The sequence below is a fragment of the Synchiropus splendidus genome, chromosome 12, assembly GCF_027744825.2.
Source record: "Synchiropus splendidus isolate RoL2022-P1 chromosome 12, RoL_Sspl_1.0, whole genome shotgun sequence".
Taxonomy (NCBI): Eukaryota; Metazoa; Chordata; class Actinopteri; order Syngnathiformes; family Callionymidae; genus Synchiropus; species Synchiropus splendidus.
In genome coordinates this window covers 13,971,442-13,990,787 of record NC_071345.1, presented here as the reverse complement: position 1 = coordinate 13,990,787, position 19,346 = coordinate 13,971,442, and the positions used below count along the sequence as shown (strand labels likewise).

Sequence of the window (19,346 nt, the reverse complement as noted above, 5' to 3'; positions counted from 1 at the left end):
CAGGTTGATGATGTCATTCTGCCAGTTGAGGGTGACTTCACTATGTTCCGACTATTTTGGTTGAAAAGGTCCGCAGCTGTCATTTAAATGATTCTATGTGTTTCGGTTACGTCTCTTGTGTGATGATTTAGCTTCAACCCCAATGGGCTTGGTTCTCCGGATGTTATTCTGAGAAGTTTTACTTTTATATTTACTCGCATTTATCCACATGTTCATATTTACCTTTATATTTTACAAACATTTATTCTTACCATTTAATCACAAATATTATCATACATTTAATCTCATAATCAGTAGTGTTCATCATTTCACTGTAGCAAAATTCTTTATTATTTATTTATTATTTTATTCATTTGGAATAAAAAGGGGGAATAGTGATGGAAAAATTATTCTCATTATATATTATATAAGTTATATATAAGTGCGGGAGTTCCTGGTCCACTGATCCCACTGATGCACAAGACACATCGCAGCTCGGATGGTAACAACAACAACAACAAACATGGAGGAATCCCTGAACAAAAGCAAACAAAAGCTTCTGTTTGCTTTAGTTCAGGGATGTTTTTCACTACACAATGGCCAGGGTTTCCACGACTCTGAATGTACTTGAAATTCTTATAAAACTGAAATTCTTACACAAATATTTTCAAGACATGAAAAGAGCTTTAGTTTTTATAAGGTGATATAAAAACTTGAATAAAGCCACCATCGTGATTTATGGTGCTAGTGTCAAACTGATGCAGAATAAACAACATTTTGTTGTTTAAATGTATGTATGGGTCCATCATTGGATCCACTAATATACTATATACATTCAAATTGAAAAATGTGGCTTCTTGTGACAAATATTCTCATACCATTGAACTGCGATTCAAACAGAAGCTGTTTATTTGTGGATCACGTTCAGTGAGGCATCACAATAAAGGAGGGAAAGGTGTTCCACGGATGTATCAAGGAAACACCTTCACACATCAACAACTGTCGACACAAAACTGACGATGTCGGCAAAACGTCAATATCAGACGTCCCTCTCTGTTTGTGTATAGCTTGCAAGCAGAAGACCCCAACAGGAGAACAGCATCTCTGAAAAGGCTCAGTGGTCCCAGTCAACACAGGTTACACAGGTGGATCAAAGTACATGACACACAAGAGACGAGTCAATCAAACACAGAGAAATGCAGCTGTTGATGCCAAAGACAACCAGCTTTCAGTGAAGTCAGATATTGCCAGCACAATCTGAATTATGGTGTGAAGAGCGCCAAGGTATTTGTTGCATCACTTCATTAGTTTGTTCTGAAGATGCCATCCATTAGTTGACCAGCCAAACCTGGTTTTCCTGTTTCATGTTATTTGTCTTAATGTGTTTGACGCTCATATAAAAGGCAGCAGTTGACCAGAGAAACAGATGCTACTGGACTGGCCAACAGGAACATTTGGCTTCAAGGTACAAGGTTTGGTACATAGATGCAGGTCAGGTGAGAAACTTCTGTTTGTCTTTCTGACATGAACTTGTGTCATTGTTTCACAGACTGGACAGGATGAAGGGCCTGTGTTTTTGGCTGCTGTTCCTTGTGCCTTCATCAGCATCTTCACTGTGGGATTTACCAGTTCCATACACTCTTCATAGAGGCCTCGGTAAATGATCATAATCTTCTGCTTCAATAACCAATATCATCACGCTTTGATACATGATCTGTATTTTTTTAACAAGACCTGAATGTGAAGGGAATCGTCCTGAGAGCACTGGATCAGTTCAGGCTGAAGTCATGCATTGACTTCACTGTCCGAGAGACGCAGGACTATTTCATTCACGTCCAAAAACTAGACGGGTAAGTTCCTCTTCACTGTGTCAGTGTCTGCTGGGAAAAGTCTCTTTATGAAATTATGGAAAAGACAAACATTCAACATGTATAAATAAAACAATTTTAATGTGTTAAAAATGTAAAAAAAAAAAAAATAATAATAATAGAAAAGGAATCCAGTCCACCAGACATATATTATAAAAAACTCAATTGATCCTTGGCAAGATCAAATTTGAAAAAAAAAAAAGCAAAAAAAACAAATTAAGCAAAAAATCCCAGAGGAAAAGTAAAAATGATGGAATTGATGCTGAAAAAGAGAAACCTAAAATTGAGAAATGAGGGATTGTCTCCTGGTCTTCCATGTTGTGAGCGTTATCTGCAATGTTAGCCAGGTGGAGCGTCACCTGAACATAGAGTGAAGTGAGGAAGAGCCATGTTTATCCATACGTTCCCTTCTGCCTGAGTCGATGATACATGATGGCGCCTGAGCACCTTGTGAGTGTTGCGGTGTTGAAATGTAGCATTCAAACCTGACTGAGACGACATGTCGGAGTATAGACCAACAGGTTTGTGTAAGACGTGTGGAATGTTTCAATGACTGATATTCTTGATCAGTTTAAACCAGAGAGACGTTGCTAACATGCCACATCAGTGAGGAAGAAAAAAGAAGAACGGATGAAATTTAACTTAAAATTATTCATAAAAACGAATGAGTAACAGTAACAGTTACTTAAAAAGGGTACATGGTGAGTGAGAAAATAGCTCAAACCAAGATTGTGAAGGAAAGTATTGTACTGTATGTGAAATATCTATTTTTAAAATGCTTTATAGAAAAATGTATTCAAAAAAGCTACTATTGTGAAATAGAATCTGAGACTCTGTATGAGGCTAAAACTGTACATTCAATTTTAGGGGTTTAGTGATTGTCATTACAAAGCTGAGATATATATCCAGAAAAGAATCAAGGATGACGTCTTTTTAAAGTCAAACTTGTTATTTGTTTCCTCCACAGGTGCTCCTCATCCGTAGGACAACAGAACTTGGAAAAAGGACACAATATCTCCATCAGTCGACGCTGCAGTTCCATCGACACTGTCGAAGAACACTTCCTCCGCACTCTTGGCTTCTACCCCGAACACGTCCGACCTGACAGAGATGATTTCATCACCATTGTTTACGAAAACATCCAAGAAGGTTCAACTTTTCTCCTAAAGAAGAATGATTGTAAATTGATTTAAAGGGCAGAGAAGAGAGACAGGGGTTTTCTGAGAAGCACTTGCTCTGCTCATGAAATATAAGGAAAAAAAGCAAATGTGGAGTTCACAACGTATTTGCGCCTCAAAAGAGCTTGATGGTCCTTTAAGTGCCACTTTATATCCTGAATCCAAAGCATGCCAGCCTCAAGGCTTCTGGTCCCAGCACAGTTGATTCTCTACAGAAATGTAACCAAAGAAATAAGTGATGCTTCTTCATGGCCTGGTGAGTGACACGCATTTCAAAATGTCTTTCAGGGAAGTCAGAGATGTTCAATATAGTGAATGACAGCAGCACCCAAGGATTCCCGTACGACTACAGGTCTGTGACGCATTTTGGACGATATGAGTTCAGTAATGGAAGCGGTTTTACAATCCGCACCAAAGACCCCAAGTACCAAGCCGTGATCGGCCAAAGTGAGGAAATGAGTCCAGGAGATGCCAAGAAGCTCAACCTTCGCTACAAATGCAGTAAGTAGGAGAATTACAACACGTTTAATGCACAATGCAATTGAACAGTAGACTGGGTGAGAAGTTCTTGTGCTGATCTGAAACTGTTGAAGTTAAACGATAACTGTCTGGCATGTGGGGCGTCAACAACCAATCCATCAAATCCATAAAAATCTATCATTCAAAGTGCTGAACGTTGGTTCAAGAGCAGAGTCGTCTGACACGTGGCGGCTTGTGCCGTCTCTATGACCCAGGTTTGACTGATCTGATGAGGTTTACACTGCGATCCAGACAGTAGAACTCCTGCAGTGATGTCCGGCTGCTTGCTCACATGTGGAAGAGCTGATGAGCTTTGTGGACTGCAGCGCTCGATTTCTACATCCGTTTGAGCTGTTGTTCCCACACACAGTCGTTTTCACTTTATGATATGAAACATTTCTGTCACGGGACGAAGGGACGAGGGAGCTAAAGCCACGTATAGGAGACATGGTGTAGGACCCAAGTGCAAGTGGTTGTAGGCACAGGAGGCAGGAGGGAATTATAAATAATATTTAATAATTAAACTAAAACAGAACAGAAAGCGTCACCGAACCGGGAGTTAAATGAACTTAAATCACAAATGAAACCGAGAATAAACTACAAAAGAAACCAAGAAACACGGCAAACAGCAAGAAACCAAAAACACTAACTCAAGGCAGCAGGGTTAAACAGTGTAACAAAAGAACTAGCAAGCGCACGGAATAAGAGAACGAAAACAAAGAGAGCCACGAGTTAAATGAACTAGTTAGCAAACAGAACTAAAAGCCGAACACAGGGAGAGACACGAGAACCAGGAGTTACCACGGGGGAACGAGAGGAGTCCAGAAGCACAGGAACCAGAGGAAACATCACAGGGGGCGTGGAAACACAGAGGGACTTGGAGAACTGGCAGGAAACAAAGACAACGATCTGGCACACGTTGCTGGAGCCCAGGTGTTTTTGAAGACAGCAATCAGGGGGTAATCGGCTCCAGCCGTGTGCCAAAGGAACAGAGGGAGAGAAGCAAAACCAGGACTAGGAGCCTGGAAGCGGAGCCATGACAATTTCCATCAAGCAAATATCACTGGAGCTCAGACTCTGGACTCTGTTCCAGTGAACTTCAGATGTAGACCGTGTGTGTGAGGGAGACGAAGGTGAATACATCAAACAACCATCCTTGTTTCTAGTCCTCAAACTATCTCACATGACATTGAAAGACTCTGGTAAATGACGTGAAATCTCAGTGTAATGTTTGCCAGCTCCAAGCCACAGCACAAATGGTGAGGCCCACTGCAGCTGATCAGTTGGAAGAGTGGCTCTGCTCACGGAAAGATGCACGACTCGATCCAATGGAACGAAATCTTAAATCAACACTGTAAACAAAAACCTGTTCTGATTTGTATCTCGGTGCTGCTCTTTTCAAAAGAAATGATATATTGTTCCTGAGAGCACCTCCTCGAGGGCCACTAAAACTTTTTTGGTCGACACCTTTGGGCCATGAGACGCTCAGTTTGAATACACTCGCCACCTATGGAGGCAGTAGTGAGTCACTGAATTGACCTGACAGCTGCAAATCCCTGATAGTTACCAACTCTGGAGAAGTTCTTGAAAAGAAAAATGATAAAGAAATTGATGCCGCTCCCAACATAAAAAGAACGTCTTGTCTCTGGAGTTGATCGCTGCCACGCTACTGCCACCTGCTGTTCCACTAAGCTCATTGCATAAACTCAATGGACACAAGTGTTGGGAGGGTCATTTTTAAAATGTATTCCATGACAGATTACAGAATTCATCCCCACACAGTATTTCGTAATCTATTCCGTTACATTAGCTAATGCCAGTGAAGTATTTAGAATTCTCTGGATTATTATATACTGTGATTCTTTTGAGAGCAGCCTGGTGTCTTCACTCGATCAGGAGTGGTGAACAAACCTTCTCTCGGCCTGGGTGACCAAGCCAGTGTGGCTGAAGATGCAGGGGCCAACAACAAGCGCTGGAATGTCACGAAACACCTGAGGTCTCACTGGTCTGAGGCTTGTTTGCCCATAAAAGAACCATGAATGTTTCAGCCACAGGGTTCAGAGAGCGAGAAAAAAGCAGCGGTGAATATGGAAATCACGGTGTCCCATGAGTATCCAATCACAGGATGCGTACGAGTCATGTTCAAAGAAGCCAGAAGGCCCTGCTGTCCCCAACTCATGATCTGATTGCCTGTGGCAACGATCCATCACCTGCAGGTGCCTGTTCACTCAGAGTGCACAGACGCCTGCACTGTTGATTCTCAAGGTCTCGAGTGACTTCATACAAGCTGGCGACACAAGCTCGCTGAATTCTGATTGGACAAAAACTCTAACCTAGAAACACACACTGAGATGAACTACGACATAAATATGAAGGACATATTCAGTGGAGAATAGATATTACAGCAGAGAAGGCCTTGCTGGCCCTGACGCCCCGCCCTTCTTTGAGGATCCGTCAATCCAAGTGTTTTATCGTGAAACATTTCAACACAATGTAACATTCTGAAAACTGTGGCCAAACCTTTGATCTGCTTGACTTTGTTCCACGCACCACTGCAGACGACAGCGTTGCCTTTCAGCTGTATTGTGATTTTTCCGACGGAGCCATGTGTCAAATGACAAACCGCTCGCGTGGGAGCACCAAATGGGAAAGGGTCACGCGTGCTGAAGGTGGGCCGAGCTCTGACCACACCAGTCTTCCCAGTGTCACAGCAGAGGAAGGTATGTTTCTAAACACAATGCTGACACATTTTCCTCCTGGTCTTTTCCAGCATCATTAACGTTGCTCTAAAGCAGGATTGTATTTTTCCCCGCAGGATTTACACCTGAACCTCCACAGGAAGGTGAGCGCCTTTTACTCTCCAAGTTTTCCAACATGACCGAGATGAAGTTCCATATTCGGACACTTGGCTGTGGCGCAGGTCACTTCATGCATGTAAGCACGGCGGCTGGTGAAGCAGGCGACTCTGCCTGGCTGGAGACCCCCAGAATGAAGCCCAAGAGACAGGGTCACCTTCAGTGTCTGCAGTTCTACTACTTCCACAATGGGAGCGCGGACGACCTGCTGAACATCTGGATCAGGGAGTTCAACAATGAAACCAATACAGCACGTCTCATGGGACAAGTCACTGGTGAGCAGCTGACCCTCTGGTTTTATCAGGTCCTGGTTCACAGTCTACATTGAGAATTCAGGGTGACCTTCACGCAGGAATCCACCCCCTGAGCTGTTTTACATGATTCACCACTTCATATCCTGCTACTTTCACTTGGCATCAGTGAGAACTTCACTTTCCATTCTCTCATCCAAGGACCACCAACGTCCCACTGGAGGATCCACCATGTTTCCCTGGATGCTCAGAGTGAATTCCAGGTGGAGTTTGAAGTTGAAAAAGGAAATGGAAGCTCCTCTGGTGGCATCTCCATCGATGACATTAATCTGTCAGAAATACAATGTCCTGATGTGACCATGCAGATTGATGATTTTGAGCACGTCTTGACCACAAGTCCTAGAGGCACATTGGTGTTCAGCCCGCGGCACTACTCCAGTGGTGGCTACGCATATCGTTTCGCTGTGGAATTGAATCAAGTTTTTTTTGGATTGGGAGTGCAACTGCTGTCTGGCCAGAATGATGATGAGCTGACGTGGCCATGTCTGAACAGACAAGTGACACTGCAAGTGGTGGATCAGACTCCCAACATCCAGCACCACATGTCGAGGCAAAGAAGCTTCACCACTGACTCGAGCATGACAACAAAAAATGGTGAGTATAAGATCCAAGGAAGCCCTTTCCTGCCAGGTCAAAGAAAAAAATGTAGCTTGTGTGTGGGGACAATGAACTCAGCAAACTCAACTTTAATATTAATGATAATAATTTCTCATTCATTTGAATCATTTTATTTCCCTGGGGGAATGGCCTGTCATAGAAGCATTTTTTTCAGACTGAAAAGCAAAACCTATTTTGTAAAAACAGGGACAAGTGTTTGGGACAATCCATGCAAGTTTGCGGCAGAATTTGTGACCGATGATGGTGAGGAAGTCTTTGGCGGGCCGCTGCTTGGACTAAGAGTTTTTTGGTATCTGGATAAATTGAAGTCTCTCAACTATCTTAAAGGAGAAAGTGCTGTATTTGCCTTTTACTTCCAAGGTAAGGCAGCGTCACCGTCTGTTGAAAATGACATGAGAAACTTTGGACTCTGGATATCTAACCCAGCAAAACTGGTCTGTTCCTAGATATCACCCCTCTGATCAATGGAAGTTCACTTCCCAAGGCCAAACTTGGACCAACGGCAGTGAAGCTCACACCAAAAAACCCACGACATGACACGTGCAAAACAGGGTACAGTTTCCTGACTTCACCCTGCAGTTACAACATTTATCTTCCTGAACTGAAGCTATGTACGATCAGAAGTGCGACCACAGATTGATACTTTGAATCAATTTTTCCCTCCGCAGAGAGCCGGCAACAGCTCACCCAGCGACGGCTCACCCAGCGACGGCTCACCCAGCGACGGCTCACCCAGCGACGGCTCACCCAGCGACGGCTCAGCCAGCGACGGCTCACCCAACGACGGCTCACCCAGCGACGGCTCAGCCAGCGACGGCTCACCCAGCGACGGCTCACCCAGCGACGGCTCACCCAGCAACTGACCAAAGGTAACACATTTTGTGTGCAGCAGCAAAGTCGAGCAATTAAAAATGTTTTGTTGACATATATTTAATAAGCACAAGGTTGTTTTCTGTTTCTGCGTAAAAATACGTCAAATCTGAACAGTGAGTTCACAACAGAAATGTGCTCTGCCTGGAACTGTTTTTCGTTGAGCTCAGTCCAGTTTCCTCCTCGACCAATTAGATCACAGGACTCAGGAGGACTTCTGTTGATCCAAGAGACGTTGAAATGAATCTTCCACACTGTTTTCCATACATTGTGTGTAAATGTTTCGGCAGTTTGACTCTGTCAGCCCCAGACGGTGACTTTTATATTTTCCTTCTATTTTTTAAAGGCCGCCACCCACCATGAGCGATGGAGCTACAGTTGGCAGGTAGGAGGAGTAACAGTCGGGAAGATTGGGCATCACCATTATAACTGCTTGGAATATACTTGTCTGTTTCTTCCGTCTGTCCTTCACACCTTGCGCACGCCACCTCACGATGTTTGATTCATCTCCAGTGCAAACGGTCCTAAAAACAACAACAGGGCAAGAACGTTGATGAACTATTTCTACCTCATCGACTGAATTGACTTTTTATTTATACAGCCATTCATTTATCAGATGGCGAGGACGACTGTATAGTGCGATCTTGGTTTGGTGGGCGCATGTCACTGTTCACCCTGCAGCCACTTCTGAATTCATGTTTTATTTTATTAGTCCTACACAAACTAGTTCATCCTGAATTTCCATGCCTTTTTTCAAAAGATGATGGACGGACAGATGGACGGAAAAAAGTACTCAGCACTGAGTCTGAGTCTGAGTGGTTTCTTTTTTTTCTTTAAGGTCACCCATGATCCATAAAACATTGGATGACAGGTACAGTGAGCAGTGCTCCGTCACAACTGTTTCATTTTCTTCTTTTCATTTACTTCTTCCCTCTGTAACTTACATAACTTTGCAAAAAACCTGGAATAGCAGGAACAACAATGACTGACTGACTTTATTCTCCATTTTCCAAAAGTTGCTGATCCAGCGAGTGAAACGCTCAGTTGGATAGAAAAAACTGTCAGACACAGAACTTGTGTGGAAACAACCCACACCATAACTGAAGAACATGTTCTGCCTTGGTTTATTTTATTTATTTTTTATTTTGTTTGTTTTATTGAGTTATACACAAATAGTTCTTACTAATTAGATAATTGCAGTTGACTTAAAAATAAATAAATATAATAAAAAAGAAACCATGTACCGTATTTTCTGGAACTTTATGGCCGCACCCACAAAGTTTATGAAGGAAAATAGATCTTTTTCTTACATAAGCCGCAGCGTCCCATAAGCCGTGGATGCACTGGTGCTGTCTGCGCTGCAGAAAATGCATGACTTCTCCTCTAGTTCGAGATTTGAAAATAGGGTCCAGCATCGAGACTGACTCATGAAACAATCTGGGAAATCTTCTAAAGTTGAATCATGAACTCTCATTTTACTTACATTTAAAGTGTTCAAAATGCGCATTTTAAGCGCTTTAAAGGTCAATAAAACACCCGGATGTCATCGGTTTGATGTGACGAGGCTCAATAATTTTGCCAGCAACATAAGCAGCTGTCTTCAACCTCTTTTGTGAAACTTCCCACTCTGGACATTTGCAAAAGTGTCTGATTCAGGTGGCCAAAGAATGCTGCCTCTGACACACAAAACAGCAGCGGATTCGGTCAGTTCCGTCTAAAAGCGACACCTGAAAACGGCTGGTCATCTGGCTCGGTGAAATTAATGATTATTTCTTGGGCAATATGCTTAGCATTCCGTATGTGTCTGCGAGTGACCGCTGGTTCCTGCAGTTTCATGAGCACGGAAAACTCTCTGTCCTCTGTCAAGTGCTGGTGTTTTAAATATTGTATGTAATTTGTGGCGTTGACGCCTTTTAATGTGCACGTGCTGCAGGATGCAAACTTGACATGACAGACTGAAAAGAAACTCCACAGTAGACATGCTGTTGCCAAGCGAGCGGCGAGTCGGCAGGGAGGGAAGGAAGAGCGGACGCTTTACAAACCGGGGGCGGTGCTTCATCAGAGCGCCGACTGTCATGTGATCGGCAATGACAGGCAGAGATCGGCATTCACCGATCACGCCGAGGTCAGCCTTTCATAATCGGTGGCCGATCGATTGGACCATCCCCAGTAAAAATCCATATATTAGTTGCGTTGTTGTATAAGCCACAATGGTTCAGACTGCAAGAAAAAAGAAGTGGCTTATAGTCCAGAAAATACGGTATAAACAATCGTCCAAACAGTAGCTTTCTTTATCCAGAGAAAATAAACAGTGTCAGGAAATATTCATTGAAGATGTTTTCTTCTTTTAGGAGACCCAGGACCCATGAAACATTGGATGACAGGTAAAAGGTGTTCCACTCACAGAAATGTCTTTTTTCTTTTCATTTGCTTCTTTCCTCTGGCCATCACATGAACTTGGTCATGATGTCATCATGCTAGTTTTTGCTGCGCTCTACGCTGCTATTTAATCTCAAGCCAATGCAGGCCACGTAAAACGTCTTCGAAGGTCAGATTTGGCCCCTGTGCCACATAAATGGACTCAGATCAGACTGTATCGAGCACAGCACGGATGCTTTGCTGCCATGAACACTTCAAGTACTTTGGGTTGTTTTTCTTCTTTTTCACAGGAGCATTTTTTGTTTCTCTCCTGCGATGATGTCGTCGCCCATCCTCATCCTCCTGTCAGCAGTGCTGCTCTGGATCGCCTGAGTGGAACCACCAGCTCATGCTCTCCCAAATAAATGTGGATTTTCTGGTGCGGGATTGAATGACAGGGTTTAGACATTTGTCTGTATCGTGATTTATTTTGGTGATGGGTGTTTTATCAAAGCAAATAAATGCAGTCAACCTCAAATGATTTGTTCCCCTGGCTTTACATTCCGTGATGCTATTCTCAACATGGTTTTCAGAATTCAGACCGGAGACCAAGGCTTTTAATCCCTGCGCTGCCCACTGAGGTGAGAGGGAGTGTGGCGCAGACAATGAATGGAGGATGAGGCTTTCACCATTAAAACATATGTGTGTGGATAATAGCCTCCAACTCAGCCAGCAAGATTCCAAAATTCAATACCAACACTCAAAGAAAACTAAAAACTCCATACCATGTCCGTATTGCAAAGCATGACGACTACAGTGTTCATGATTTGGCGGTCGACATCCTGGTTTGTAGCAAACAGACACTATAAATGTCAATAATTAATTTCTGAAACTCTTTGGAATTTCAAATGAACAGTGTTTATTGACATCCATGCTGGAGCAGGACGACAATATAAGCTAAGAGACCTTTCTTTGAAAACTTGTCTCCAAGAAGTAAAGCAGACTCCCCCAAATTTTCTTCAACTGTCTTCTAACTTTAGGCTTCTTCTTGCGTCATGAGTTTGAGGAAGTCTGAAGCTCAAACTTAACAAACATCCAAAGGTCTTTCATCTGTTTTAGTTAACAATATGTGTTTTTTTTTCATCTTGTTTTTCCAAGAGGTGTTGAAAGAAAACTTTTTTTTTCATTCAGTTTAACTTTGTGCACCCCAGGCGACGACTTCCTTTGTTCTTTTTCTTTTTATATAGAGGACCCCACCCACCACGGAACTACTGCACAGTTGGCAGGTAGGAGGAGTTATGGTTCCAAAACCTCGACTTGTCCTGGAGACAACAGCAGCGCAACAACTTTGACGACTGGCTTCAACATCTTCGACTAAATAGAGAGGCCAGAAAAAGCGGCAGCCCAACTCTGAGTCTCAGGAAATTTGTGACTCAGATTGCATAACAGAAAATGACTCTGAACACGACACAGAAAATGACTCAGTCGGGGATTCAGTGTAAACACATGATCGGGGACCTGCGTTTGGTGGTTGAAAACAAGGAGTTTTTTTAATTGAAAAAGTAAAGAAAGAACTGAGAAGAAGAATGAGTCACAAGAAGAATAAAAAGGAGGAGCCAAAGTGAACATCTCCTTGCATGAAAATTATGAAAGACAAATACAGGGATGAATGTTCGGAGTGTGAATGAGTGGGTGAATCATCTTGGGTTTCCCACGACCGTGATGAATTGTGAATGTTGAGACACTGACTGAATGAGAAATGAGAAGAGAAAATGACATTTGAAATGGAGCGTGTGAGGAAGTTTGAAAAACACCAGAAAAGTGTGGCTGGAAGAAGCCCAGTGTAGTGATTCCTTCTCCAGAGATTCAAGCATGGACCTGGTGAACCTTTCCGGAATGTGTAACTTCAACTCGGAGACATCTCCTTGGGTTCCCACCATGCCTTTGGCAGCTCAGAGGTTTCTGAACCCTCCGATAAGGACCATAAATCATTGGAATGGTCAAAGGGGGGAGAGACTAGAGCAACAGTCCAGGATGCTGTGCCGTAAGAGGAAAAACCCTGACCAACTCGTGACAGCTCCCCCTTCTCCAGGTTCCAGATGAACAAAGACAGACTTATATGTGAATGTGTCTTAATGTGTATTTCTGAAAAAGGACTTTCGTTTCCCACTTAACCCATGGTTTCCACAGGATGTTCAAGCAAACCAGATGCCCTGAACATGTGATGTTAAACTTGACATGAATAGTTGATTGTTATCATTATTGATCATTATAAGAAGACAATGTGCTAGAATGGTCATGTTTGGTGTCGTTTGAATGCTTGAATTGAGATGGGAAAGTTTTGACAGATTGTGAGCAACTTTACAACTCAGGTAATGTTTTATTGTCAAATAAAACTCTGGTACTGGGGGGGATCTAAATCTCCCATCTCAAGACTGGAATTTACGACCCCGTTGGAGGAGGAGGAGGAGGAGGAAGGCCAGGCTTGGAAATCCTCGTCCAATCAGCAATAGGTGATGGAACTCCTTCAACCAATCAAGACTGGACAATGAGACTCTTCATGAGAGTTTAAAAGACCCAGTTTACAGAGGATCACCCCTCTCTGTCCACCCCTCTGTTCCCCTCTGTTCACCCCTCTGTTCAGCCCTCTGTGTCCCTCTGTGCTCCTCTCCCCTCTTCTTCTGCCGCTCCTTCTGGCTCCTTCGCCTCCTACAACCAACTACAACCAACTTCTCCGACGGTTCCTGATCAAGTTCCTGCAAAGACTCTTGCTTCTCCTCCACCCTTGAAGCCGTGCCAGCGTTCCACTCGCTGCCCATCCAAGTGTGAGAGTGATTGAGAACTTCTCCAAAGTTGCACGTCGCCCTCGTCCTACAGCGGTCTGCCAAGCCAGAGCTTCCTTCAGGAACGGCCCAGTCACACCACGTGATCACAGCCGGCAGCCGTGACGAGTGCACGAGTCCAACTTCCAACAACCTTCCGCTACCTGGAGTGTGTCATTAAGGCGACCACTCTAGAAGGTTGTCCAGACCGGTGAATCACCTGGCACGAGATAAAGCTACGCCTTCGGTCTTACGCCGCTCTCTGCCAGCTACGATCACCCCGTCTGCGACGAAAGATCCACGGCGGTCCGGAAGACGATCCGAGAGTGCCATCGACGCCTGAAGCTGCGTGTCCTCATCACCTCCAAGTCACCTCGCTGAGAACCAGGACGCCTCCCTCCAAAGCCGCCTGCCTCCTCCCTCACCTCCTGACCGACCTTCTGCATCTACTCATCACCCTCTCATCCATCCATCCATCCCATTCATCCCTCCACTCATCGCCAAAGTAAGCCGCTGCTTGTCATCTCTGCACAGAGTGGTGTGTTGGGGTTTAGTAATATTATTACTTGCCTGAGGTTGACAGTTAGACTAGAACGTCTGAACTTTCCCATCAGTTACACACGTGTCTGATACGGTATTGACATTGCTTCAGAACTGGTTTACGCTTCCATCGCGATATTGTCGGGATCATCTCATTCTCCTTTGCATCTTTCCTGTTTCTTTCTGTTCTTTTATTCCTAAATAAATCTATAAAATTACGTTGGTCTTGATCACGTTACTTTGGAGTGTATTATAATCAATCTAAGAGCCTCTGATCAGTAAAGGACATTACATCACGAGTAGTGACTTCAGATAAATAGATTGATTACGCTACTAGTTAATTAAGTTACCACGGTTAATTAATTAATTAAGTGTTAATCAAGAGAGCTTAATAGTCTCCTGGAAACTATATTTCAGGTGGTGCCCCAAACTTTCGAGGAGATATTATTTTTCATAATTGTCTGGTCACAGACGCAGGCGTCCGTGACCAGACAATCCTTCACTTTCACTACACCAGTGTAGAGTGGCGAAACAAATTAAAACAGAACAAAAGCAGGAAAGGTGTGAAATCACACATCAGAGAGACGGCGACTGGGTGCGTCTGCCACACAAAAGACACCAGGTTCCGGGTCCATTGCCAATCGCTCCATCCATTGCTGTCCAACCCCCACTCAAGGACCTGCTCCTCCCCCTCCCCAACAAGACGTCCCTGCACAAGTGGTGACCAGATCAAGGGCAGAGCAACAGCAACAATCACCACAAGATGGCGCCACACCTGTCCTCACCTGCCAATGATAACCTCCAAGGTCAACGGTGTGAGGATCAATGTCATGGTCGACTCTGGCGCGACTCTGTAATTAGGACATGTGAAGTAAAAACAAAACCAAGCGGGCGTTCGACGTACAGGATGAGTTCCAGCAGAAATGTAGTGTTAGGTTTTCTGCACCGCTGAGGTTCATTTGGGAATCTCCAGAGGGAAACGTTGATTTGAAACATTTGTTTTTGATGTCCCCACAGGGTGCGGTAAATCTTCTGGGAAGGATTTGAAGATAAAGTGTGGGACCGTCATGACATCAACACCAACTGGGTTAACCGTTGTTTCATTCTACCTTTGGTTCCTTCTTACAGAATGGACCATACGAGGTGTTTTGTACCTCAATCGAGAGGTCTTTTATTTCGCTCAACACACGTCCGCACTCTTGCTGCTTCACCTGCGTCACTTACAAAAGTGTCCCCCCGGGAACAACACACGGAACTTCATTCACACATACCAGTACCATACATTGTTACAACGGTTAGTCGTCAAAATTTAGATGGGAGTCTAAACTGTCTTCAGTTTCAATGTACACCTCCGGTTTATGTGACTCCTGACAGACTGCACTGTGCTGCACATGTGACCTCTGGACCTGACAGACAGGATGGAACTGACTTTTACAAGGATCTCAATGACGCCATGTATTTGACTGACCTCTTCTTTGATGAGCACCGGTGCACTGCAGCACTGCATGTTGACTCCTGAACAACTTCCTGTCTTCACCTCCCTGTATTCTGCACCTCATCTGTCCATTTCCAAGCCAAAGTCTGAATCTCTGAAGGCTTTGGGTCCTTTTGTTAAGATGTGTATGCAGGTGTCTGATGGGGAACCTGAGCGTGATGATCCTTCTATTTTCCTCTCTGCACAGTTGAAAGTGTGCCGTCTTCCTTTCACCTCTCAGGTGCACTGTCTCAGTGAAAACAAGCCTGGGTCACACTCTGACCCCACAGGGCAAGACTCGCTCCTTCACCAGCCTCTGCCATAGTTCATGTCTCCCTCTTGTGCTTGTGTACACGAGGAGGAGCTTGTGCATGTGTTCTAACCTTTATCTTATTCACAGCACCACCCAACATTGGAATGATACCTCAGAGGCCGCCAATCGATACGGCAGGTGGCTGACGCTGTTCCACCGTCAGCCGACACTCCTCTGCACGACATCGGTCCTGGTGACTTCTTGCTGATCAGGAACTTCTGGTCCAAATCTTGGCGACATCAGCACTGGTTGGGGCTCGTCCAAGTCCTGCTCGTCACACATAGGGCGATCAAAGTCCCAAGGGCCACTTGGGTGCACGCATCCCACTGCAAAGTCGTGTTCAACGCCAAATGAGTGTCAACTGAGGGACAGTCCACCACCTCCTCTAAACAACGTCCCGCCGGACGACAACATTCCGCCTGAGCTTCTCACGGATGCTCAAAGTTGTTGCTACATTCTGGTTTGTTATCTTCAATGTTGTTGGGTCCAGTCCAGTGATGAAAGTGTTTTTTTGCTGAGAATTCCTCAGTGACAGTGTCAACTTCACACTGAACTTGTATTCTCACTCTCTTAGCAAAGATTATTCAATAAATATTCTTGAAGACAATTCTCTCTCCAAGATCTTTATTGTGGTCAGGAAAATCCACAACACTTGAGCATGTGACACAAGCTCCATTTGCCTGAGACATGTGACAACTGCGTGTCAGTCGGCTGCTCATCACTGAACTCACAGCTCTACATCACTTTTTAACTTCATTTTTTCCTTGTTCTGGCAAAGTGTTTCATATAGAATAAATTACTTTTATTCCACTTTCAACGAGCAGAGCAAACCCACAATGTGGACTTCACTCATCACTTGTTCAGGAGCGGAATGTTGCCCAGTGGCCCTGCTCTGATTCTCAGAATAATACATCTTAAAACTTTTGTGACTCAGATTGCATAACAGAAAATGACTGTTAGCATGTGTTGTTCTGAGCATTTGGCAGCAAAATGTTTTCATAACATACTGAGCCAAGATAACAAACATAGTTCCACAATGACTGTAGGAGCATATTCAACACACCCAAGGAAACAAAACTGCAGGCTGCCTGAAAATGAGTTAAAAAAATGAATCATAAATAAATCATAAGGTCTTGTTTTGGCTGCGCTCGAAATATCTACTCTGAGTCTCAGGATGTTTTCCCATCTGTTTAGTGTAAAGATGTTAAAAATGAATGAATAAAAACAGCTGACCTCTGAACTAAGGGTTTGTTTCATCTGCTAACATTTTGTTTAGCAATCATAGCAATGACTGACTTCATCCAACATGTTCAAATAGTTGCTCATCCAGTGACTGAAACTCTGATTTTGACATGAAAACCTGTCCGACACAGAACTTGTGTGGCTATATTCAGAGGCCCTCACAAGGCCGTGCGTGTCAGTCCCGGCGACTGAAGGAGGAGAGCCACATCAGGGCTTATAAACAGCAAATAGCCCATGCGTCAACCTGCAGCACTGAGGGCTGCCCTGGTCTGTCAGTGTGGGAGCAAAAGTCCACTTTCCCAACGTCACTATAGAACACCATGGGAGTGAGGATGGGATAATGGCAGATGGAGGGACGACAAAAAAACTCAACTCAAACTCAAAGTGAGCTTGTCATGTCGACAACACAGGGATGTGTGATGCGTCTGTGCTCTGACTTCTACACACACACAACATCAGGAGGATTTTACAGTGTATTAGTGGAGACTGAACTAAACATTCGGTAGTTAATTGTATCAAACATTTCATAATGAACAGGCTCCTTTCAATGATACGTTTCCTTGAACCGCAGCAAGAATTTAATCAGAATGTGAAGGTGCTTTTGTTTCCCCAAGTTGTTTAGAAGCTGTGTTTCAAGTTGTGGGCGTCATTTGAAAGCAGATGCCAACAGGGAGTGTGGTATGAGCGCGTGACACAAGCTGCATTTGCCTGAGACATGAGACAATTGCACGACAGTCAGCTGCCCCGAGGCTCATCACTGAACTCACCTGTCAAACAGCTCTACATCACTTCATTTTATTTTTCCATTTTGCCTGTCCTGGCAAAGTGTTTAATATAAAATAAATGACTTTTATTCCCTATTCAATGCACAGATCACACTCACAGTTGTGAACTTCCCTCATCACTTGTTCAGTAGCGGAATGTTGCCATATTACCAGACGGACCGTTCCTCTTTTCATCGACTGCATGTCCAGGGAATGAGTATCTGGGCTCCTGGTCTGCTATTTGCTGCTCCAGTCTTCAGCAACAGAACTCGGCTGCTCGTCCAAAACAAGAACCTCCATGAGCATTGGTGTCTCCTGCAGTTTGCTCCAGTTAGCATTTGTTTGTTTGCCTCTTGGTAGAGCTTGAGTTCGGTGCTGTGATTTGAGGCCAAGTGTCTTGTTTTAATGCTGCCTCTGAGTCCATGGGTGCACACGTTGTTACTGCAATTCACTTGTCATTTTCCTGGACGGAGAAGCCAAACCACCGCCATCGTGGCTGGCTGGCTCTCATGTCTGCAGCTGCAGGTCTACTCTGCAGGCTGGGCTGCAGCATCACAAGCAGCCAGAGAGTCTGGAGAAATGCTGGCTTTCTTCTGTCATTTTTACATTGTAGTAGAGTAATAACATTTCTCATCCAGTATAAATATAAATAGCATCTTCTTAAAGTAAATGAATAAATCTTGAATAGAACGTCATCTATTTGTCGTCATAAATGCCCACGTCGGTGCCGATCAATCGATGCAGCTCGATCCACAACATTTCCATTGCATCGAGAGAGTGACTTAGAGTCAATAATAGTCTTTGAGAAGAAATTGAGAAGAAATAAATACATGATTACTCTCACTTACGTTACGTTATATTACAGTTGTGTCTGTGTTTGATACAATATATAACACAACTATACAATACACAATTGTTTCAATCATTTGTTGCCCTTAAAAAAACAGACATGTTCACAGTATTTTTCTATGTTTTACTGTCTCTTTTTCCTCCACAGCATCTATTGCTTTTACAGTAGTGAGACACATGGAGCAGTTCATCATTTTAATGACCATACCAGCCTATGTCACTGGCTCAGGATTCACTGTCTGTACCTGCACACGTTTTCTTTTCTTTTGTCTTGTACATTTGTCTCGCTTGTTTTTGTTTTGTTTTGTTTGGACTTTGAATACCTAAGTTCCAAGGACAATGTTCTGTTGTTGTTAAATCACATCCATCCTGGTTGTAATGGCAGTTGTCAGGATGATGACACAGGAACCAATGTTGTAAATGTTATCAATAAAGGTGTTGTTTTTCCTAAATATGAAATGAAATTCATCTTCTTTTCCCAAACAGAAAATGTTTATGTGTGAATCACGTTCAGTGAGGCATCACAATGAAGGAGTGAAAGTCGATGGCCCCAGACACCAATGGTGCCCTGGAAGAGTCCAAACAGCCTCATCCACCTGGAGCTGGAGGACCAGCTCTTGACCCATCCATATCTCACTCAACATTCCCCAGGTTGATGATGTCATTCTGCCAGTTGAGGTTGGCTTCAATATCTTCCTACTATTTTGGTTGAAAAGGTCCGCAGCTGTCATTTAAATGATTCTATGTGTTTCGGTTACTTCTCTTGTGTGATGATTTAGCTTCAAC

The 19,346-nt window shown here is 43.8% G+C and overlaps 1 protein-coding gene across 1 annotated transcript; it reads left to right on the top strand.

Moving 5' to 3' along the window:
* Window positions 1-1,394: 1,394 nt before the first annotated feature.
* LOC128768516 (meprin A subunit beta-like) lies at window positions 1,395-11,009 on the top strand. The gene is made up of 16 exons (XM_053881453.1): window positions 1,395-1,444; window positions 1,529-1,635; window positions 1,712-1,829; window positions 2,815-2,996; window positions 3,314-3,526; window positions 6,103-6,264; window positions 6,360-6,386; window positions 6,465-6,674; window positions 6,852-7,304; window positions 7,515-7,688; window positions 7,775-7,880; window positions 7,997-8,197; window positions 8,545-8,583; window positions 9,037-9,069; window positions 10,550-10,582; window positions 10,868-11,009. The coding sequence occupies exons 2-16, from the start codon at window positions 1,539-1,541 to the stop codon at window positions 10,947-10,949; spliced, it is 2,130 nt and encodes a 709-aa protein (XP_053737428.1). The 5' UTR covers window positions 1,395-1,444; window positions 1,529-1,538; the 3' UTR covers window positions 10,950-11,009.
* The last annotated feature ends 8,337 nt before the right edge of the window (window positions 11,010-19,346 follow it).

Bases quoted from the DNA above. Each gene is read 5' to 3' on its own strand.
- LOC128768516 (XM_053881453.1), top strand. From the start codon at position 1,539: ATGAAGGGCCTGTGTTTTTGGCTGCTGTTCCTTGTGCCTTCATCAGCA. The intron at 9,070-10,549 runs GTACAGTGAGCA...TTCTTCTTTTAG, and splicing joins CATAAAACATTGGATGACAG to GAGACCCAGGACCCATGAAA. The intron at 10,583-10,867 runs GTAAAAGGTGTT...TCTTTTTCACAG, and splicing joins CATGAAACATTGGATGACAG to GAGCATTTTTTGTTTCTCTC.